At 34.9% G+C, this 25,080-nt stretch overlaps 1 protein-coding gene across 4 annotated transcripts in view; it reads right to left on the bottom strand.

Annotated features, from left to right (window-relative positions):
• VPS13A (vacuolar protein sorting 13 homolog A) overlaps positions 1 to 25,080 on the bottom strand; it is a 269,920-nt gene that overhangs the window by 89,485 nt on the left and 155,355 nt on the right. For all 4 annotated transcript variants that reach the window (XM_021689382.1, XM_044920643.1, XM_021689383.1 and 1 more), the window contains 10 exons: positions 23,062 to 23,212; positions 16,685 to 16,812; positions 16,168 to 16,337; positions 15,400 to 15,617; positions 14,436 to 14,668; positions 5,023 to 5,115; positions 3,747 to 4,103; positions 2,514 to 2,615; positions 1,029 to 1,187; positions 601 to 856 (listed from right to left, as the gene is read on the bottom strand). In XM_021689382.1, coding sequence (XP_021545057.1) covers positions 601 to 856; positions 1,029 to 1,187; positions 2,514 to 2,615; positions 3,747 to 4,103; positions 5,023 to 5,115; positions 14,436 to 14,668; positions 15,400 to 15,617; positions 16,168 to 16,337; positions 16,685 to 16,812; positions 23,062 to 23,212 — 1,867 coding nt within the window. The remainder of the gene's footprint in view (positions 1 to 600; positions 857 to 1,028; positions 1,188 to 2,513; positions 2,616 to 3,746; positions 4,104 to 5,022; positions 5,116 to 14,435; positions 14,669 to 15,399; positions 15,618 to 16,167; positions 16,338 to 16,684; positions 16,813 to 23,061; positions 23,213 to 25,080) is intronic.

Genomic DNA, 25,080 nt, shown 5'->3' with positions numbered 1-25,080 from the left:
TTCTCCCTAATTATTTAAATGTCAGAGTATCAGAAAGGGGTGTGGGTGAGACTTTAGGACTAGGTAACTTCACAATGAATAAATATTATGACAATTAAGAATTTTTTACTTTCGTTTCTCATGAAAACGAAAACACTTCTGAGAATCACAAAGGACAAAAGAACAACCTTCCACCTCAACAGGCAGAAAATAAAAACCATTTACAAACCCAAAAACGATTATAGTGTGCCATTTTCATGACTTCAAACTTTATTTTGGATTCACTCAGCTGTAAAACTAGTGGAATATTCTGAATTATACAAAATGTGGTTGAAACAACAAAAAACTGAGTAAGGATAGGATCAAATCTTTTTCCTCCCAAAAATATGAAATAGTGAATTACCATGCCCTAGATAACACAGAAGATAAAGTCACAATTTGGAATACAAAAATACAGTGACAACAAGCAACCAAAGCCGGGCAAAAGAAAAAGCAAAATTCCTGACCTATTTGGAAGGAGATTTAAAAACCTGTAAGATACTACTACATACGAGTAAAATGCGATGTAAAAAATGTAACTTAAAAGAAATTAAAGCCCCAGGAAAATAATTTAACACTTACTGAGAAGAATGAAGAAGAGTTTACTGCTTAGGCTGGTCATTGCATTGAAATGATCATTGTCTTTGGTTCCCACATAATCCATACTTAAACTCTCCTCATTTTTCAATACATATGATTTTGCCAATGGAACGTTAAGTACACTAAAAGAATCACTTGGTGAAACAGAGACAGTAAGTCCAAGAGAATTTAAAATCATAAATGGCGCTAGATCCCGTATGAAGACAGTTGAAGCTCCAGTGGCAGCTTCTGTAAATGCCTAATAAGGAAGAGTTATTGTAAATAAAATGAAAACTAAATGACAAGCAGGACACTAACAGACGTATGACAAATAACTAAGTTAATAAAAAAACTTTTTATTCAATGAAAAAAAAAAAAGGTTAGTTCAGACTAGTATACCAACACTTAAGGTTTCAAATTTCTTTTCTTACCTTGACTAAATTATTTAACATTACAAGGCCACATTTGGATAATGTAATGTTTAGTTGGTCTTTTGAATGGAAACTGATAACAGTTTTATATTCTGGCACTTTGTAATTTTCTTCTTCAGTATCTGACTCAACAATGGCCTTTTTTGCTTTCTTTTTCATCTAAAATGACACAAAAATTATAGAAATATAAGGAAAATTTGTTCCTAGGAACACATTACTCATTTTGCAAAGAAAAAACAAACTAGACAAAACCCAATAATAACATGAGAGACAACAGTAAGTTTTATCAGTTCCACTGCCTTACTGGAATTGTTTGGATATCTGCCAACTAAGGTCACACAGGACAGGGGCAATATTAGAGGAAAAATACTTCTCATCCTCAGTGATACTAAAATGGCAAGCGCAATTCAAAAGGAAAAATAAACCCTAAAATCACTAAGTGCTTGTGGCATCCGAATGAAAATTACAAGCACATACTTCATAGCTCAGGGACATTCAGAACAAGAAAAATCATTTGGTTTATTAGTTAGGTTTACTGGCTATGGGTAAATAAAGACTAGAAATCCAGGGACTTAAAAAAGTCCAAAAACAGTTGCAGAACAGTGCCATTAGAAGCTACAACTCCTGAGACTCAATACCATCTACCACTTTTTAGGATTCACAGATCCACTGCCCAGGTATACTCTGACCTAAAAAACATCAAAGAAGTTCCTTTATCCAATCCTTTATCTGAAATATGTACAAAATAAATGAAGTAATCTAATACAAAAGGCTGGACAAGCTAGTAACCTTTGTTGTTATATTAACTGGCTTTCAACCACTGAAAATTTGTCTGCAGGTGACTGAATCATTATTTAGAGAGGAGACATGTTAGCAATTCTTCAGTTTCCTGCTCTGAAGCACAATTTCATCCATCTAAAGGTCCTGATACTTAGGATTACATAAATTTACAATATATCTGAGAAACAAGTAATAATATACTTTCTTCTATATATACACCCTTCTAAGGACAAAGGAAACTCAGGGTAGACAACAACCTACACGAAGATGCTAGAGGCATCTAACACAGTGGTTCTGAGCGGGGACTCTGCAGCCAGAACTGCATGCAACCTCTTCCACTTTGAAGGTATTACTTTAGGGAAGGCTCTAAAGCTCTCTAGTCTCAGTTCCTTCACATGTTAAAATGGAGTTTAAAACTCCAACGTCAAAGGGGTGCTGTAAGGGTTCAAGTAAAAATACATTATTTAGAACAGTGTCTACAACACAATAAATGTTACACAATTATTTGTTAATACAAATATAATACAAATAGTGCACAGGAGGCACTAGTCTTGGTTCTGAAAAAATTACATTCACAGGCCAAACAGGGAAGTATGTGGCAAGACTCATAATGAGAAAACTTGAACTTTGCTGTTACTAAAATTAAACTGTTTTGTGTGGTATGGACATTGTTTTTGAAAAACAATTTTCAGACTTCAAATATACCTTGATTCCAAGATTCCATGGTCTAAAATCCTCAGTCTGATCAATTTCTAAGGGTTCAAGCAAAGGCTCCCATACACCAAACATTTCATTGTAATAATGCACCTAGAAAGAGAATTAAATTTTGAAATAAAACATTCTTATACTTTCTGAAATGATCTTCCATGCTGTTTCCCACCACTATTCCCTTTGGCTCTGCTATTTCTTTATATGAAAACTGTTCTCTGTGCCTTTCCTTAAGTTTCTTATACACACTCCCTCAGCACTTTCCTCACCTGGCTAACTTCATAGTCTAGTCTTCACAATTTAATCCAGACAAAACTCTCTTTTAAGCATCTTTCCTTGACTTCCAGACTGGGCTAAGTATCAAAAACTGCGTCCATTTATCATGTATTATTGATATTTTTAAACAGATCTGCCTACCTCCACTGATTTTTTGAAATCTCTTGATGATGAATTATAATTCAATAAGTGCTTATTTATTCGAACTCTCAGAATCTCTTGGACATCCTAGATCATACCCTCCACAAAATATACAGAATCTAGCCAGAATTTTAAAATTTGATATCTAGTTAGTTCTACCTCTATTAGTGTATGTTTTTGTATCAACGCACAAATAATTTATCAGCTCATAAATTTTCATATTTATTAATACAAATTAGTAGAATATCCAATTAGTTTTCACTAGACATAAACTCATAACTTAAACCAAAATATCTTTGGAGATAATCCTATGTAGATAAATTCTGAAGCAAAATGTATGTTGGTTCAAAACAAGTATCTCCCTTATAAATAAAGTACTCTCACAAAAATGTGAAAGATCTTTGTAGATACTCCCTAAAGATAACGCACTGTATAAAAGTATGAGGCATATCCTTCTAATTCTTTCTACTACTCTTTTAGAAGAGATTCATAAATAGTCTATTATCCTTTTAAAGGAAAAAAGATACTCAATTCTTAAAAATAAGAATATTGAATTTAATCAACACTGTTTATTAATACATCACCTTTAAGTTGATAAAATCAACTGAAATACCCAAGTTAAGTTTATATTACAATAATGTACACATAAAAACAACTATATCAAGGGCATAAATTTGTATGCTTGCTTCCAAAAGTACTGTGAGCCAACATTCATATTTACAATAAATTTAGTTAAAATATTTGAGATACCAAAAATACTCCATGTGTAGCATTATTTGTTATAAAATCTGGCAAAATACTGCATATACTTACTTCTAGTTCAAGCTGACAGTAGAGATTTATCAAAGAACTCCAGTTTTTGCCCTCCCCTGAAAAACGTGACTTTGCCAACAGCATAGGCACTGTTCTAGGACCAATTCCAGCCTCAAGAACTATAAAAATAGAATCAATGTTCACTCTCATCATCTCTCCTTTGAGTATCAATTCAGTTGTGGGAGCTTTGTTTTCAACTTCATTTGGCTCTTCAAGAAACCACATTTTTAAATTCTTTGTATCCTTCTTTTCCCATAAGTGTACTGTAGAAGAAGTAGTTTCTTGTGGGATGGTATCCTTGGATGTATAAAGTGCTGATGTTATGGTAATCACAGTATTTATGATAACCGGTGAAACCTAAGGGGAAAAATTTAAGCTAATGAAAAATCTACCCATACCACTTTTAAAAATTAGGTACTTCAAAAAATCTTAAATATACTTGCTGAAGGATCGTGAAGAATTAATATTAAACTAATATTACTACCATAAAATAGATACAGTTTATTGCCTATAAAAATTTTATAACTAATTTCAATTTTTTAAAAAGATTTATTTCTTCTGAGAGAGAGAGAAAGAGAGAGAGAGAAAGAGTGATTGTGCACACGCGCACAAGTTGGGGAAAGGGCAGAGGGAGAAGGGAAAAGAATCTGGAGCAGAGTCCTTGCTGAGTGCGGAGCCTGATGTGGCGCTCAATCCCATGACCCCAAGATCATGACCTGAGCTAAAGTTAAGAAACAGTTGCATATTTAATCGACTGAACCACCCAGGTGCCCCTAATTTCAATTTCTAAAATATTTACCTGAATCTTACAGATATTAGATTGACTAAGTGTATGTTCAACTATGTATACCATCGCAATGTTAGATGTTAACTACAGAAGAAGTCACACACCAATAATAAAATATACAACATTCAAATGTGTATTAAATACACTGAAAATAATGTGTCACATAAAAATACTTTCAAAAATATAACTGCTTCATTTTTTGCATGTATACTTTCATGCAAAAGTATTATTTAACTTTTTTAAAATTTAGTTTTAAATGACATTTAAAATTTATTTTAACAATTAACAATTTATTGTTAAAACTAACAATTAAACAGGAATATTATTTAACAATTTAAAGACTTGATATATTTAACAATTAAAAGACTTATTTTTTTAGCTTTTCTTTATTTAACAATTAAAAGATATAATAATTGCTTATTTCTAGGTTTTACTACTTTTTTAAAAGATGCCCTAAAGATATGAATAACTGATTACATTTTAACTTACCTTTAGTGTGAGGGACTTTATTGATATATCAATCACTTGTGGATCTGTACCTATTTGAGTAGCTTGATAGAACAAGTCACAGGGCTGCAAAACCTACAAGAGAAAATTCAATACACCAAATTAACATTGTTCTAAAATAGTTTTATTTAAAGACATTCCCAGTAACAGCTATGTTAAAAAAACAAGTTAAAGTAACTTTTTAAAAACACAAGTGACTCAATGACACTATTCTTTTATACTTATCATTTCTAATAGAAAGTATTAACAACAGCAATACTAATAAAACAGTTAAGTCAAAGAAGATCTTAAATATGCTTAAATATAAAAAACCCCATAAAACTTGTATTATGTATTTTATTTTACTTAATATAATAAAATTTTCTCCATTATAAAGTTGAAACGAAATAATCTATACAGGAAAAGCTACAAAAGATGAGGAAAAAATTATAAATACATTAGATTTACTAAATAACTCTTAATATAATCATAAATTGACTGAAGTTTTCTCTGTGGTAGAATTCTCCCCTCTAGCCCCTAAAGACTCACATCGGTCTCAAATGCAACTCACCTCCTAAGGTTTCTAACAGCCTCATAATAGCCCAGAGTCTAAAATCTCATCATCTAAATCTGTTATCTCATCATATATGGATGAGACACTTCTCATCCATATTTTATCTCATCCATGTGTTTTATTTAATATAGTAAAATTTTCTCCATTATAAAGTTGAAACAAGATAATCCATATAGGAAAAGCTATATTTATTTCTCACTGATGCAAAAATCCAAAATCTCATCTCTGATCAGCTCAAGATCTAAAATCTAAATCATGCACAGGTGCTGATGAAGTGCCTGGGTGTAATCTATTAAGTACAGCTGCTGGGCACAATTTCCCTTTTACGATCTGTGAAAGGAAGAGGAGGTATCTGCTCCCATCTTCCCAACATAGAATGGTGGGGCAGTCACAGGATAACATTACCGATATTCCAGTTTAAATGGGGAAAATGGAAGGTCAAAAGAAGTCACTAGCCCAAAGTAACCTGAAATCCAGCCAGGTCCATGAGTTTCTTGATAAGGTTTCAAAGACTAGGAACAACTGTCTGTGGCTCTCACCTCTACCCTCTGAACCATCCTCCCTTTTCTAGAAAAGGTAGCATAAATTTGTAACCCAGTAGTTTTATCATCCTGCTTCCCACCAGTAGGATTTTGGGGGTCCAAAGAGTCACTCTCCATTTTGTACTCCCTGTCCCTCCCAGTCCATGCCGGCAGTGTTTCTGCTAAAATCATTTTCTCAAGAACCTTGAGGGCCTTCTGTAAATTTCACAAGGTTTTACTCCATTAGACAAAAGCAACATCCACTGATCTTTTTGAGATAATCATGGTCTCCTGCTGAGACAGCTAAAGGATGACACCTTTATGATTCCTAGAAGCCTCAGTGTGATTGAGAAGATCTGAAAGGGCCTTCTGTGTGTCTGAACACCATGATTTTTTGACCTAAGATTTAGGAAAAATTTATACAATCACACAGTCTCTTCTCTATGCTACATTTTTGACAGCCATTTCTGACTTTAAGCATCTTCTGCCATTTGGAAGGCTAAGAAATGTCAAAATCATAAAGTCCTGGTTCTCTGGTTCTTTTTGTTTAACTGTTCTTCTTCAATTCATCTCTCCGCTCTAGCATTTTACTATTACCAATAAGAAATCAGGCAACATCTTTGAATCAGGCAGCTCAGAAATCTCCTTAGCTTTATATCCATGTTTGTCACTTAGGAGTTCCGCTTTCCAGACAACTATAAGACACAGTTTTGTAAAGCTCTTTGTCACTACATTTCAGGCCATCCCTTTAATTTCCAATAACACGTCTTTCACCTTCCTTGTAGGCCCTCTGTTGGCAGCATCATCAACGACCATATTCCTACCAAGAGTCTGTTCAACCCAACTGAGGTTTTGTCTACCCATCTCCATAAAATTCCTCCAGATTTGCATACTGCCCACTCTAAAGCTGCTCCCACATTCGAAATAGCTGCTACAACACCATCTTGCTACTGGGACAAACATCTGTATTTGTTTCCTACTGCTGCCTAACAAATTACTACCAACCTAGTAACTTAACACAAATTTATTATTTCCCTGTTTTCATGAGTCAGGAATCTTGCTGAAATCAGGTGTCAGTCACCTGGTTGTCCTCACCTGAAGGTTTGACTAGGGAAATCTGTTATCTCATCATATATGGATGAGATACTTCTCATCCATATTTTATCTCATCCATGTGTTTTATTTAATATAGTAAAATTTTATTTTGCTCGTAAAAACGAGCTCCTTCAGGTTGTTGGTACAATTCATGTCTTTGTGGCCCTAAGACTGAGATCTCCATTTGCTTGCTAGCTGTTGGCCAGAGACTGCTTTCTATTCCTACTAGTCGGGCGCCTGGGTGGCTCAGTTGGTTAAGCGACTGCCTTCGGCTCAGGTCATGATCCTGGAGTCCCAGGATCGAGTCCCACATCGGGGTCCCTGCTCAGCGGGGGGTCTGCTTCTCCCTCTGACCCTCTTCCCTCCCGTGCTCTCTGTCTCTCATTCTCTCAAATAAATAAATAAAATCTTTAAAAAAAAAAAAATTTTCTATTCCTACTAGTCAGTCACAGGTTCTTGCCATGTGGTCTTCTCCCCAGTTTGCTCCTTCAAGGTCAGCAGGAAACCATCATTTTGGTGTTTCACCATTTTAAAAAATTAGGTTAGGCCCACCCAGAATCTCTTTTTGATTAACTCAAAGTTAACTGATTAGTGACTTAATTACATTTACGATCCTATACACATTCAAGAGAAGACCATACTGGGCACATGCAACAGGGAATAGAAATCTTGGGGGCCATCTTAAGAGTTCTGCTTATACAGACAATGAAGAATAAATCAAGTGAAAAAAAAATGACATCCAAACCCATTCCCCAAAGAAATCACATTAAAATCTACCATTATTCTAATAAAATTAGCAAGATCAACCAGTACATAAATATTCAGTTTATTATTTCTTAAACTTCAAGGACAGAAAATTATAACCACTTTACAATACATGATCCAAGATTTTCAACATAAAATTTGTGTTATCTCTTCATCTCACATAAGACAAAACAAAACCAAAAAATATTATACATATAAAAGTTTTTCTATAACTTAGAAACTTTTCGTAATAGCCCCTTTCCAAAATAAATACGAAGGTATATGTTGATCCTTACCCAATTTCTTTATTTTCAAGTCTAGTTATTGACGATTAAAAATGTAGCTGGTAATTAACAGTAAATGTGTTTATGCCAAAACTGCATTACAGTCAAGTTGTAACACAGTACATATAGATGGATTTAATGATGTAAAATCATTTCTTAAAATGGAACTGTTTTCCTAGTATTGTCTTCAACTATAACCATTGTGATTTCAGTGCTATTTCTATCATTTTTTTTCTCCTTCCTACTCGCTCACCTAACTGCTCCCAGTCTTATGTGATTTTCACTACCGATGCATTCCTTTCCTGCTGCTACTGCTTCCTCTTCAAAGAAGCAATCTTAGGCTATAGAAAACATCTACAGAAACTCACAAGAGCTCACTATAAATTGCCCCCTCACTCTTACAGGAGAGTTAGTCTTCTATTATAGAATCCCCTAAGGTACTTTTAACAAAATACAGAAGAAATTAAAATAGTCTCCAATTTAGGGTATCTTACCCATAAATGTAAGGCTAATATGCCATAGGAAAAACTATTAATGTAATTTATTATAAGAACAGTAAAAATATACTTCTTTCAATAGATGGTAGTAAGCACTCAGTAAAATTCCACATTTATTCATAATTAAGATTCTTTCAAAATTAGGAAAAATTTCTCAACATGCTAAAGGTTGCATATATAAATTCACAAGCAAATATTAAAATAATACTAATATCACCTAACAATAACGGGAATACAATGAGGACAAATCATTATTGTCATTCAAGGAACAATGTTACTTTTACAGGTGATTTTTAGAAAATCTAACATCATTAAAAATATTAGTACAGGTAACAAGTTTAGGAAAATTATAGAATAAGATAAATTCGTTAAAAAAGCTAACAGCCCAGGGGCACCTGGGTGGCTCAGTCAGTTAAGCGTCTGCCTTCAGCTCAGGTCATGATTCTGGACTCCCGAGACTGAGCCCGGCATTGGGCTCCCTGCTCAGCGGGGAGTCTACTTCGCCCTCTGCCTCTCACCCAGCTCGTGCTCTCTCTCTCTCAAATAAATAAAATCTTTTAAAAAACAAAAAGCTGACAGCCCAGCCATCAAAAAGAATGAAATCTTGCCATTCGCAACGACATGGATGGAGCTACAAAGTATTATGCTAAGTGAAATAAGTCAGTCAGAGAAAGACAAATACCATATGATTTCACTCATTTAAGAATTTAAGAAACAAAACAGATGAACATAAGGGAAGGAAGAAAAGAGAGAGAGAGAAAGAGGCAAACCAAGAAATAGACTCTTAACTATAGAGAACAAACCTAAGGTTACCAGAGAGGAGGCGGGTGAGGGGATGGGTTAAACAGGTGATGGGGATTAAGGAGTGTAATTGTTGTGATGAGCACCGGGTGTTGTGTGGAAGTGCTGAATCACCATACCGTACACCTGAAACAATATTACACTGAATTTGAATAAAAACTTAAAAAAAAAGCTGACAGCTATTTATGATGATATAAAATAAATTCAATATGTAGATCATGATTTAGTTTTTACTAGGATTTTGGAATTTATTCAGAAATTATTATAAAACCTTAGTGGATGAAATAAGGTCAAATATAAATTTATACTCTGCAGGAAGCAAAGATGAGAATATCCCATATGTTAAAATGGGTAGAAAACTTTGGTGCCATATATCCCTTGAAAATTAAATAAATTCTCTTTTTGAAAAATACATGTTTACAACACTTTACATATATTTTTAAAACTTTCATGAAGTTCTACTAAGCATCCATGGACCCCAATTAATATTAAATTAAGAAACTTTTTTTTAACATAAAATGAATACAATATCAATTAAAGTTCCACTAACAAAACTTATCAAAATGTATGTGGCCAAAACTGCTGGTTGGCCATAAATACACTTCTCAAAATTCCCTATAATCTTAGAAGTTTCCCTTAACACATGGTTACCCAGCTAAAAATCTCCTTCCCTAGACTTCTATTTCCATCTGTGAAGGAAGCAACTTGTAGCACAGTAATAATCCATCTACACGTTGAAAGTGATGTTAAAAAAGTCTGCTTCAAAGTAGAAAGAAGCAAGCTACCAAGGCAACCTTGCAAAGTCCCCAAGGGGTGGGAGGTGGGGAGGGACAGAGAAGTTCTCTCAAATCTTGGAAGTGATTTACCTTCAAGTTGTTTGTCAAATTCTTGAGCTGTATTACTAAGCAGAAGGCTATTGCTAGATAGAGTGGAATGGTCAGCAATTTCAAAAATGGTCAACAGAATGGGACCAAGAAGAAAAAATCAATTTCTTTGAACAAGCAGATTAAGTTACATCCTAGGAATAGCCCAGCAATAAAATGGAAAGAAAGAATCTTTTAAATGTAATTAAACCATGCTTTTGCTACTTCATTGGGGGAGGGGGGGTATCTCTTGTTACAGCAGCCTAATATCCTAATACAGAATTTCATACCTAGAAGTTGGCACCACTGTAACAAAGTCAAAATAGTTGACTGATTTAGCAACTTAATGGGCATGGGATATTTTAAAATGAGAAAGGACATCAACTACCTCCATTTTGACCTCTATCTGTACTTTCTAAATGATTAAGTTTTTCTGTCCATGTTATTTCTTAACTCAGGCAAAAGACCTTGGGAGCAAAGCATTCCCTGATGGGAACTGAAACTACCCCCTTAAGCAGAGAGGATGCCCTGAACCAACAAGACCCCAAGTGACTGACCCCAAGAAAATGATCGACCTGACCTTTACCGCCCACCTGCATGGACCCACGACCTCTGCCCCGCTTTTTCTTTATATAAAACCTAGAAACGTTTTTGGCACTTTGGAGACAACCTTTGAGATACTGGCCCATTGTGTTCTCGGTGTTGGCCTCATTGAAATAAATTCCTTCCTTGTTTCAACGCCACTCATGTCTCTGCCTCTGGATTGTGCAAGTGGCCAGTGGCCAAACGCTGTCTGTTTGGGACCCCAGAGCCAGGTGCTCTTGCACCCCTGCCTGCCGGCTACAAAAATACAAAGCTGATGACTTTAACAATGCCACAGCAAAATATCTGGTGAAACTGCTACTACTGGTGATACCTAGGAAGGCAGACAATGTACTTTAGAAAAAAGCCTACTGCCAGACAGGTTTAGAATATTCAGAATGTTGCTATTTATTAGCTCCTTCATTCTGCTGTTTGCAAAGCCCTACAAGAGAAAGGAAAATGCTGAGGAGACTCAGGGTCTAAGAGTAGCCTCAGCAAGAGGTAAGACTGCGGCTCCTAGTCTTTCTCTGGCAATTTTTGTTAAAATCAAACATGGGAACTAGCCCGTGGCAAAAACAACAAAAATTATAGAGTACAGATGGTGCCTGTCCCCCTTGCCCAAACTTATTCCTAAAGTAGCCTTTACTAAATCAAGATGAAGGCAGAATCAGTAGAATATAGAGATTAGTAAATAAAACAGGAGTTTTCTAGAATAAATGAATGAATGCATTCTTTGGTTATGGTTGCTTACACCTGGAACTACCTAGAACTAAACTAAATGTTCAAGGAATGAAAAACTGCCAAAAAAACCATTATCAGCCATACAAAAAAGCCTTTTGTTAATTCAACTGCTAGAGCAATCTCCAAGTAACCAACTCAGTAGGAAGTAAGCTGTGAAAACATTGCAGCTCCCAAAAAAAGACAATAGCCACTTCAGATGTGTCTACAGAGAATAATGGTTTTTAAAAAAAAATCTTTTAGAGGGGAAAGCTGGGGCCACCTGAGGAAATGACCATGTTTTTCCATGGGAGTGAAAATGGAAGACTCCAACAGGGGCTCTCCCAGGAACTTGACTCCATTGCAAGAGCTTCAAGTTTTCACATTTCTGCTCAGAAGGTGATAATCGTTATGGATAAGTGACTACCAAGTGCTCCCCATTCTTACTTTTCTGAAGGGGTTTTTAAATTGCAATTATCCTGTCCTTATACCACCATTATATAGTGGTTGTGTGTATGGTGATGGAGTGTTTGCTGAAATGCCGTGGCTTATTTGTCTATTAGTTAATAGATTATCAAAAAAGAGAAGTCACAGCAGACTGAACAAAGAAAACTATCACCTAAAGATCCTGGACTCTGAGACTGTATCCCTTAAGGATGAGAGGAATATGTTCTATAGGTGAGAAAAGACAAATATGAATTATTTGTGTGGAAAAAGGAAGAAACCTCTGAGTGAACCAATAGGGCAGGACCTCTAATTGTTACCTGATATCTCCTTGTGGGAGCAAAATGGAGTCTCTCATGTCAAGCAGGAGCCTGTGCTCAGCAACGACGCAAGCCGTTAAAGGCACTGCAGCTAGGAGATACTGGCGGGACCGATGTCAGCTGACACTCCGGAACTGATAAGCAGCAGAACCAGAGGAGGTCTGCAGAGACCCAAAACTGATTAAATCCCTTTGAAAAGGGGAGGATTTGGGCAGCAAACTGTCAGACTCTTCAGACCTGACCACTTAAAAAAGGCAACTGTCCCCGAAGGCTCTGCCCAGTGGATCTCCAAACAGAACCGAGATCCTTCCCTGCTTGAGCATCAGAAGCAGTAAGTGCCAAGCGCTGACCTGGGCCAGACAGAGGCCTTATCTCAACTGCACGCCCACAGACTGACTTCGCATTTAGTTCCTGCACCCCTCTGCTACCTCGTCTGTTGGGCGGTTTGTCTTCTGTCCTGCTTTGTGTGCTGTGTAAGGAGCCAAGTTTAATCATATGGTGAATTGTCACTGAGTTTGGAATCCTGAACCCGCTTTCTAATTGTGATTTAACTTTGCTTTATGATTGAATAAAGCTGACGTTGTGGAAAGACACAAGTTGTGTGTGCGCCTTCACAGCGAGCTCATGAAACTCCTCTTCTATAGAAATAGAAGTTTTATCCGAGCAAAAGGTAGCTCAGAAAAAAAGACCACATTCCCCAACCCTTTGTGAAGATAAGTGTGGTCATACAGCTAAGTTCCAGTTGTTAAAAAGAAAACCACGGGATCAAGATGGAGTCATGTATGCTAGGCTAAATCACTAAACTTAATACTTAACCTAAATGCCGTCTCAACCTTCCCCAGAAATGCAGTCTTAGTCGATCTGGAATTTTTTGTCCTGCACCAATGAGGTAGTCTGTCACACAGACCCTTCTCCATCCCCCAAAGGATGATAATTTAATCCACTAAGAAGACTCCCTCTTTTCCCCCTTAGGGAACATGACCTTGTCTGAGACAACCCTTTCTTCTGCTAATAACTTCCTTGCCCCATCCTCCTTCCTATAAAGAATCTTCATTTTATAGAACTCCTACCTAGGAGCTTCTGGAATGCAGCCAAATGCATGAACTGCTTAATAAAGCCAATTAGATCGTCAAATTTACTTGGTCGGATTTTGTCTTTTAACAAAGCCAGATACAAATAAAAGAAATATATGTAAAATTTCTAAATTATAACCTAAAAGAGAATCCATATCCCCTCCATTTCTATTTCCTCTTTTCTTAGTGGTGAGCCATCAGCCTTGCAAACTAGGAAAATAAACTCTCTTGTATCCTAATATATATGTATTTACTTATAACACAATTATAGCTTATATTTCCATGTTGATGGTATTTATGCTACTACTACATTTATGCTTCCACTACTCCTTGCAGACGTCTACACATTTTATAAGTGTTCTATATGAGTAGTAGAAGTAATAGGTAGTTGAAAAAGATGTATGTCTTTGAAGAAATAAACTAATCAGTTATGAAGAGGTGGAAGGCCAAGAGGCTATCAGAGAGTAAAACGTAAATATCATGTTTATTAAAGCAAATGGCTGAATGTTCAAATAAGTTATATGTAGAAAAGAAAAAACATATCTGAGCAAAAATGTCCAGATGGGAGAAAAAGATTAAAAATTATAAAACTGAAACAACAAAGCAAACAACTGGTAGAAAGTCTCAAAGACCTAAGAGGAATTGATGTGGTCAGAAAGCCGCGGTGAGGTCTTGGACAAGTGTCCAGATGAAAACAACATCTTCAACTATTCCCACAAATACATACAACACCGAGGAGCAACTGGGGAAAGGAAAGAGTTTCAAAGCTGGTGTAATAATAATATAGACTAGGCTCTCTGAGAAGAAAAAAAGGTAAAAGTATTCAGGTAGTTTTCTAAAGTGGTATATACTAAATCCAAAATAGTTTACAATTAAGCAGATAATGAAAGAGTAAACTCACAGTCGTGATTTTGCCTTTCCTCTTGCCTGGAAGAAATGGGCATGCTCTCACTTGAAGATCTTTAATGGCAGCAGTCATTGTATTATTCTCAAGGTCACCTTTCCAACAAATTTCACATTGTGTTGTAATGACTAATGCAGGAGCATCACTTTTTGTCATATCAGCCACAAACACAATTTCAGGATTTTTAATAATAATATTAACTTCCCACTTCTCTGATTCCTGTACAGATACTAAATACAAACAAAAATAAGTTCACATTTTAAAATATTTATAAATCTTTGCTATACATATTGTTTATGAGTAACTATTTGTGAGAAAATGTTTTTTCAAGTAAAAAAAAATAAAAGAATCTTCGATCCCAAAGGAATCTACTGCAATTTTCTTAGTTTAAGAGTTCAAGATACTATAGTCTTCAGAACATTTAAAAATGTGGGGGAAAAAACCCTTTAATGGCAGAGCTGGAAACTTAGTTTCCAGCTCTCACCTTGATACTACTACTGCTCTACCACAATGAATGAAATATGTAAAAGATAGTGGAGAGCTATAAAAATAACAAAAATAAAAGAGAAATTTAAGTTACAATATTATCTTTAATTATGAAAAGTAATGGTTGGTTATTCTCCCTACCTGTTTCCGTCAAAAAAATTCTTTGAAATTGCTGCCTGTGGGGAAGTATATTTTGCTTATTCTAATATAGGTCTCATAATTTGTGAACCCAGTATACATTTACATCCTGAAAAACAGGCAAACTGCGCATTCTACCAGAAAGCACATTTAAGTTTTCCTTTTACCTCTGAAAAATAAAAATTTTATTTTTTTTATTTTTTAAAGGTATTTATTTAATTATTTGACAGAGATACTGAGATTCACTTAACCTCATCATCTAGAAAGGTAATCAATGGTGAGCGCTACTGTAGCACTTCAGTAATACAGATACGAAATATTTTGGCTAATAACTAACCTTCTTCCTTAGCAGTCCATGTTTGAACACTGGTTTCTACAGCAGTGCCTGTGGTGTAGGCCTCAAGAAAGACATTTGCAACTGTCAGCAGAAATTCCACACTTGCACAAATATATGTTTCTTGAAGGACTAAATCAGTCACCCAACCATCTCTGACTCTTCTATACTTTACATCCATCATGTCCTTTTTGTCAAACCCGACTGTCAGTCCTATCATTCTGAAAAACACAATAACAATTCCTGTGAGTATCTTACAAATAACCAAACACACCAATAAAAGGCAAAAGACCTCTTATCCATTTTACTAACAGCAAACCAGCATTCTGAAGTTATTTCTCCTAGGAAGATCACAAAGTACTTCAAACAACAGACTTAGAAACTTCCGGAGCACAACTGTTTCATAAACTAGGAAGTACTCTGTAAGAAATTAGAACTTAGAATCTCAGCATATTTGTCTTAATTTTTCATGTTTTCCCTTAATTTTTCATGTTTTCATGTTTACAACTTGCAGAGATCAATAATTTAGATAATAGAGATTAATTTAAAAATCCAATTTAATTGCACTGATTATTTTTACTTAACTCCACTGACCATCCAGTAAGAACAGCACATAACTGAACCAGGACATTTTAAATGTTGACTGAGAACCGTAACTCCATTAAATTGAAGCTCTGAAGATCTTGGGATGTACCCAGAAAACAAACATGCAACTTTAGGAATATGTTTTATAAAATATTATCAAACATTTCTCAAGTAAAACACTATTACCTAGGAGTTGCCTTCTTGACATGGGACCTTTTATCATCTAAAATACAGTTTTTTAATGAGAAGGAAGAAAATGTTGAGTCATCTGTATACATTTTTGCAGTGCTTATGATATTCTCCAACTTAAATTCAGCAAGTTTCAGAGAAGGATCACGAACATCTGTAAAGGAAGTCTGTGGAAGAGGAAATCAATACAAATTTTACACAAAAACAAAGTCTAATACATATTTTAAGATACAAACTACCACCTTCTCTATCTCCATAGGGCTTGCTAATAAAAGTCCAAAAAAAATTTAATTTAAAAATTTATTTTTTACATCGCTGCCTATAGGAAAGATAACTCATCTTAAAAGGGTAATGGTTAAATCCGTTATTAAAGTGAAATGATCAGGAACATTTTTCAGAGGAAAAGAGACTCCAAAATATATACGAAATATTAACAACTGTTACTTTAATAATAAGCATTCACCTATATAATTTTCATCATGTGAGAAAATATTTTCTTTTCTCCCTAACTCACCTGTTCAGGACCTGGACTATACAGTACCATGGTGAGATAGTCGGTCCTGAAGCTCATATTCAGTGTTGTCTTAACTTGAGAGGCCTGTGAATGTATTTCCACCACGGCAGCAGTCACTACAGTTGTTCCTTGGAAAAGTTAAAAGTTATTGGATAAAAAAGTCAAGAAAGGTAGAAGTCATTAAAATAGGTTTTAAACAGGTTTAACAGAATTTTCAGAGAATGTTACTCAACAAAATAATAAAGATTAGAAAATTCAGAAGTCGAACTCAGTAACTCCCAGCTTAGGATTCTTTCCATAATAGCTTAGAAATAAAACACTTGGTGCCTCCGTTTCCATTTTTGTAAGGTGAGAATAATAGAACTAACCACTGGGTTTGTTTTGGGGATTAAATAAAAGAGCATGTATAAAATACTTACTAGATTACCTGGCGCATACTTTAATATTCAAATTTTACTTCAAAAAACTAAAACCAAAGAAGATATTTTAGATATTTTAAACAACTGTTCCACTGAAAAGGAGGATCCAAAATTCATTCTTTCCTGCATTCTACATTTTGAGTCAAGGCATTATATGTACATGGAATATTTTAAACGGGCTTTTTATTAAAACATAGCAATTGCTAATTATCATGCTACCCAACTGCAGAGACCAGTGCCACCACATCACGTAACTTATTTTTAATTTAGGTAAAATTTACATCAGTGAAATATGTAGATCTTAGCTGAACAATTTAATGAGATTTTGTACATCCATGCTACCAACACTCCCATTAAGATACCGAATATTTACATCATTCCAGAAAGTTCTCTCATACCCTTTTCCAGCTCTTCCCCAACCTCCCTACCATTCTAATTTTAATTACAAAGATTAGTTTTGTCTGTTCTTAAATTCTACATAGAGTAACATTTAAAGTAAAACCTGTTTCATGTTTGGCTTCAGGCAGTTAACATATTTCTGACATTCATCCACACTGTCACACGTATCAGTAGTTAACGCTTTCTTACGCAGTCTATGAAAATACACAATTTTCCTATTCTAGACTGATGAACATATGGGTTGTTTCCATATTTAAGCGATTATGAATAAATCTGCTACAAATATTCCTAAGTCATTTAGTGTATATATACACCTATTTTGGAGGGGGTAGAAGAAATACTTGGACCTGGAATTGTTTGTCACAGGGTAGATATATGTTAATTGCCGAACTCTAAGTAGTTATACTATTTCACATTCCCAACAGCATTACCTGAGTCTCAGTTGTTTCAAACTCTCATCAATACTTGCAGCTGTCAGTCTTAAAATCTGACTCATCTGGTAAAGTGAAGTTTTCCTGATAAGTAACTATGTTAGCACATTTTCATCTGCTTACTTTCCATTTAATATATCATCCTTTCCCCAAGTTTCCAACTCATCTGGTAATTATTTTAGTTTAAGTTACTAATTTCAATGAGTTTTCAGGTATTTTAGATATGAAAACAATGTCAGATACACATATCATGAATATGTATACCAGACTGAGGCCTCACTTTTCACAATCTTGATACCATCTCTTGATAAGGAGAAGCTAAAAAGGTTTATGAAGTCTATAAACTTTTTATGATTAGTGTTTTATGATCCCATGATCATGAAGATACTCTTCTATGGTTTCTTCTAGAAGCTTAAAAGTTTTAGCTTTCAAATATATGTCTTTCATCCACCTCAAATTAATTTCTGTGTATGGCATTAAGGAACAAGGTTCAATTTTTCCTGTTAAAAGGTTTATCCTTTCCCTATTGACTAGTCTTTGTTGGAAATCAGTTGACTCTACTTGTGTCTTTCCTGGACTCTTTTAAAAATCTGTGTTAACTTGTTGTTTTAGATTTACTGCAAATTTTGAAATCAGATAGTATAAATCTTTGTTTTTCACAGTATTTTTTTTTGCCCTTTGTTTTGGGTTTTTTCCTGGCTACCTACTCAAAGGCATTTTTACTTCTTTCTACTCTTTAGATCTATTAATCCTTCTCCTGGCCTTATTACCCTGACCATGACTATGAGTTAACCTGGTATGATGATTGTGGACATTTCTGACTTGTGTCTACTTTAGGGGGAAAACTTAACACTTCAGCATTAAGTATGCCTTTTAGATATTCTTAGTTTTCATCACAAATAGGTGCAGAATTTTGTCAAATGCTTTTCCGGCATCTATTGAGATATGATTTTTTCCCTCTTTATTAATTTGGTTTATTATATTGATTTTTGACTGTCAAACCAACTTTGCATTTTGGGATAATTCTCATCTGGTCAAGATGAAATATCCTATATCCTTATTGCTGGATTTAGTATGCTAATATGTTAAGAATTTCCATGTCTGTGTTCATGAAGGATATTGGTGTGTGATACTCTTTTTTTGAAAAGTTTTTTTTTTTTTTTTTTTTTTTACCAGGGTAATGCTTGCTTTAGAAAATGGCCAAGGAATTGTTTCCTCTTTATTTTCCAGATGAGTTTGTGTAACACTGGTATTATTTCAAACTTCAGTATTTAATAGAATTTATCACTGGAATTCAATTCCTTTAACAGATACAGGGCTACTCAGATGTCTTATTTCTTCTTATGTCAGTTTTGGCAACTTTGTGTTTTCCAGGAAATTTGTCCATTTCAAACAAGTTGTAGAATTCATTCTCACAAAATTATTCATAATAGTCCCTTATTGTCCTGATAACAATCTGCAATATCTATTTAATTCTGATACTGATAATTTGTTCTCTCTCTCTCTCCCTTGTCCTAAGGGTTTATCAAATTTATTAATTTTTTCCAAAGAAAACAATCTCTGACATTGCTAATTTTCTCCATTGTATATCTATTTCTCTTCCGTTGATTTCTACTCTTATCTGTGTTACTGCTTCCTTTTATTTACTCTGGATTTAATTTGCTCTTCTTTTTCTCTAGGCAAAAGATTTAATCTCTTAAACTCTTGTTCTTTCCTCATCAAATCCCTTATAGCTACAAAGTTCTTTCAGCACTGCTTTAGTTGCATCCCACAAGTTTTTATTAGATTTTATGTTCATTACCTTCCAGCCTAAACACTTTTCTAATTTCCCTTGTCTTTTTTGACTCACAGGTTATTTAAAACTTATTTAATGTCCAAGTATTTCAAGCTTTCTTGACACCCTATTGCTACTGATTTCTAATTTAATTCCATATGACCAGAAAACTTCATGGCCCCCCAGAACAGTTTATCCTTGTGAATATTCCAAGAGCCCTTTAAAAAAAAAAAGTGCATTCTGCAATTACTGAGTGTAGTATTACACTAATGTCAGGTCAGTTTGTTAAGTGTTCAAATGTTCTATATTCTGACTTTTTTGTCTATATTCTATCAATTACTAAGAGTGGTATGCTAAATCCACCACTGATTCTGTGTATGTGTATTTCTTCCTTTAGTTTTGTCAATTTTTGCTGCATGTTTTGAAGCTCTGTTATTAGTTACAGTACATTTAAAGTTGTTGGATCTTTTTTGTGAATTGATCCCTTTATCATTGTTAAAAAAAATACAAATTTTTAAAAAAACATTTCTGAGACAATCAGGAGAAAATGAAGCCTACCAGGATATTCATGGTTTACAGGAAGTATAGCTAATGGGATATATTACTGTGATAATGTTACTATGACTACATTTAAAAAGTAAAGTTCTGGGGCACCTGGGTGGCTGTCGGTTAACCATCTGCCTTTGGCTCAGGTCATGATCCCGGAGTCCTGGGATCGAGCCCCACACTGGGTTCCCCAGGGAGTCTGCTTCTCCCTCTGCCCTTCGCCCCAACTCTTGCTCTCTCTCTCTCAAATAAATAAAATCTTAAAAAAATAAATAAAATAAATAAAAAGTAAAGTTCTTACTGCTTAAATACCAATTAAAGGTATAACATCTGAGATTTGCTTTAAAATCATCTAATGGGGTGGGGGAAGAAAATGCAGAGTTAAAGCTGTGATAAAGGCAGCCACGTGACACCAGTTGTTGAAACTGTGTTGACGGGTATGTGTGGATTCATTACCTTATTCCTTCTATTTTGGAGTATGTGCAAATTTCAAGAAAATTATTAAAACTGTAATGTATTTAAATGTCTATTTTTCATTTCGTTTTAGACATTATCTTTACACTCCCCACTATTTAAGTCCTTACCACTTCCTCTATCTCTCCTATCTTCCAGCTTTGGGCAGTTATGTCTTAATCTCTATGTTAACATGTGTTAATTACATTCTTATTTACACAGTAAGTTTTCCATGTGTTAACTATAACTATGTGATAATTTTCAATGAAGAGAATTAACAGTTTATCATAACACTTTTTTCTGCTGCTACATCACTAGTCCAACTCTCAAAAAAGAAGAAAATCTCTTGTGCAAAATCTTAATCCACTTCATTTCTAGACTAGACTACACTATTTGGTAGAGATTTCTCTCTTCTTAGGAACCAAAAACATGTCATCTTTTCCATATCACTTATGTAGTTAATTAATCCCTCATTCTATATATTATATGAAATTTACGCTATCTTTCTTTTTAAAGACATTCTTCAACTTTAAAAAAAAATTTTTTTTTAAGATTTTATTTATTCATTTGACAGAGAGAGAGATAGCAAGAGCAGGAACACAAGCAGGAGTGGGAGAGGGAGAAGCAGGCTTCCCGTGGAGCAGGGAGCCCAATGTGGGGCTCGATCCCAGGACCCTAGGATCATGACCTGAGCCAAACGCAGACGCTTAATGACTGAGCCACAAAGGCGCCCCTTTTAAAATTTTTCTTATGGCAAACCAAGGACTTTCTAGGCCAATAAAACAGAAAATTTTGGGATTCCTTTTCAATGGACTTCTGAGGAGGCCCATTGTTTTTGGATCCCATGTTTTCCTTTCTCCTGGATTCCCTGTTTGTTTTGCTAGATTATATTTTCAAACTAATTTCTTTAGGAATGAGTATGAAAGAAGTAAACTTTGAGTCACTAGAAATTTGAGAATTATTGTGTTTTCACGTTTTATGGTTTGACTATATATAGAATCCTAACTTCAAAATCATTTTCCTTAGAAATCTGACTATAGTGCTCCATCGTCTTTTAATCATCCATCTACTCCATCCCATCCAGTTTTTTTCATGATAATCTGATTCCAATCACTTTTTTCCCAAGCCCCTAATAAACAGCTTGCTTTTGTTCTGAAACTTTTGAACTTTTGAAAGGTCTATACTTCTTAAGTTTTATCTCATTTTATGTCTCTGTGGCTTATTTTTCTGCTGTGTCATGGGAGATTACATCAACTATATATTCCTACTCAGTACTTACATTTTAACCTCATGCTTACTGCATTTGTTCTGTTTCAAAATTTCACCCATCATATTTTTGGGTTCCAAGAACTCTTATCTTGAGAGGGTGGAAGACAGTGATGGTAAGATTCAGTTTCTATATTTTCAAAATCCTCTCATTATGAATTAGAGTTTTTCTGTTTGTTTACATTCTCTTGTTACCTGAATTATTTCAGTTTCACTCAAAAAAACAGTATTCTGTTATCCTGGTTTCTTTTATGATTAAGTTCTTGCTATTTTCTTAACCTGACCATGAATATTTTAATAAAGGATTGGGCTGATTATTCTACCCAGTAAGAATAGAGTTTCCTATAATGTTATAAGCATAGGGTTGTTTTAGTGGTAGGATTCTCCCTGACTGGAAAAGGTGTGTGTGTTATCTCAGGGCTTTGCAAGAGTGGGTCTGGAAGACTAATAGGTTTCATTTGGAGGTAAGTAGGTTTGAGGATCCCCCAAAATGAGAACTCTATTCTTGTGAAGCACAGTCCTCCCAGCAGCCTTAAGTGACCCAATTCTCTCTCATGTGCTGGTGCTTAATTTAGAACCCAGTCAGATTCCACACACCACATTAAATCCAATATTAGATACAACCTCTTTCTGCGTTATAGTTCCCTCTGCCCTATTACACCCATCTATCTTCCAGATACTTGTTGAAATTCATCATTTACTAATGATCATTCTTGACATCCTTAATATTTTGATACTTCTAATATAAAATATTCCATCTGGGATATATGCTGCACTAGGAATGAGAGAGAAGAGGGGAATGGGGAGAAAAATTGAAAATAAGGATGTATAGGGCATTTGGGATAACAAGAATAAATACGAAGGAATTTTGTCACAATACAACTAGGAATTTTGATTCAACGAAAAAATAAAATCAACAGAATGCCTAATAAAAGACAATTTAGAGATACCCAGATTGGATTAGCTAATTATAAAAGATCCATAAATCTTATTTTCAAAAAACTTAAAACTAGAGAATGGAGAGGAGGGAGGAAGAAACGTGGGATTAGGGATGGAGAGGGGAAGGCTAATTTGAGGTTAAGAACATACCTTCTAAATGGTGTGAAGCATTAGTAGCTCCACTATTAACACTACTCTGATCTTTTACTCCTGCAGATGAGGCACCACCACCTTCTTCGTACCATATATTGCTATATAATGTTTTAAAAATAGTTGTTATATCTTCTTGACTAAGAATGAACTGTGAAAAGAAAGATTTGCTTATTTTAACATTATTACTTTATGTAGTTAGAAATTCTCTTACTCTGAAAAGCAAGTGTTTCATTTTAGTCCTCTACAAACCAATTTTTTAATGCATTAGATATTTCTAATAGGATATTCAGTTTCCTAAATGAATGATCTTAGTACTTTGCGAAATACATAAATTAGATGTCAATACCAATGAAACTATGAATGATAAGTTTTTTTATGAACATATCAATTAATCTAATAATTTAAAACCTTTAAAATGAACTTTCATTTATCTACTTTGCATTTTTTTACTTACTAAGCACCCCAATTTACAAATACAAATTACTCAAAAATATTGATTTGCATCATGAAAAATAATTCACAGTGTGTTTTATATGAATTATTTTTTAGTTTGGACCTCAAAGAGTCCTAGGTATAAAGAATATATCCTGATTGTATAAGCTGAGATTTAATTGTATAAGAAGCTGAGACTTAATTTCCACTTAAACTCATGCACTAACTCAAAACCCCATGTGTTGTGAATTTAGCCTAAAATCACCAACATAAGAACTATATCGAAAGCTATGATGGTTAATTCTACGTCAACTTGCCTAGACCATAGGATCTACATATTTGGTCCAGTATTATTCAAGAGGTTACATATATGATATGTATATAGAATACATACAGGATGCACAGACCATCTACAAGTACCCAGCCACCTTCTCGGGCACACCAACTAGGATGAAATTGGTTCCTCATGATCCACTCAAGTAGTTAACAGCTGTTGCAGCCTGCCTCAGGAGACCACATTTTTAACCTCTCCTGAACCTCATCCTCACTGTCAGGGAGACGCTAAAACTGAGTCATCAAGAAGTCAGTCTACTGTATCCAGACCAAGTGTGTGTACACACACACACACACACACACAAATACACACATCCTATTGACTATGTTTCTCTGGAGAACTAAAATACAGTGAGACAAAAAACAAAACAAAACAAAACAAAACTATGAGTTTTAAATTGATATGTTTTAATCATCTCAAGGAAATAATTTTAATCCCACAAAATGAGTTTTATTTGTACCAGGATTCCTTTTGACTATATTTCAAAGATGATATACTAATCCAGTGTTTTCACTTACTCATGACACCTTGTGTTTATTATGTATCTGGTATTACAAAAATAGTATGTTCATATAAATTAACAAGCTGAAGTTAAATATTACAACCATGTCTAAACCATGTCTTTCAATTAGTACATGTATACTGAATGCCCCCCAAATATTGATATTAATGATCACTCTTCAGTCTTGCCAACAGCTCGGTCCAGGAAGTTGCAAGAACTATAAGGATCCCAGGACTGCTGGTCCATGGCTCCTACATGTCAGGACAGGCTATCCTGCTACTCCCAAATGTCTGACAAGTGAGAAATCACAAGATGCAGCACTTAGTCTAGATGCATTAGAGTAACTGATTCCAACCTCTCCCTGATCCAGGAGGGGTCAAATATGTGGACCCAGGTCCATACCTGCCGACAATTCAGGTGGATCAGGACAGTGAAAGACCCAATTTCATCTGCCCTGGAGGGCAGCCAGCCCTTTTACAGATGGTCTGCAATATCACCTGAACATGCTGCAAGCATTATTCCTGGAGAAGAGGGGAGCAAAATGGTGTCCCTGCTGCCCCACAGAGATCTGCCTAAGACCTGGGCCTACTAAGGAGAGGATCTGTGCAGTATGCTGGGTAAAACGTGCTGCCTATGTTTTAAAAGTTTCTATCAGTTGTCTTAAAATATGGAGAGACTTCAATTTTTATCTTAGGAAGATACTTTCTGGGGCACCTGGGTGGCTCAGTTGGTTAAGTGTCTGCCTTTG

Source organism: Neomonachus schauinslandi, chromosome 13 (genome assembly GCF_002201575.2).
Source record: "Neomonachus schauinslandi chromosome 13, ASM220157v2, whole genome shotgun sequence".
In the NCBI taxonomy this organism is placed as follows: Eukaryota; Metazoa; Chordata; class Mammalia; order Carnivora; family Phocidae; genus Neomonachus; species Neomonachus schauinslandi.
Note: the sequence above shows the minus strand (reverse complement) of the source record. Positions and strands in the feature narration are given on the sequence as shown.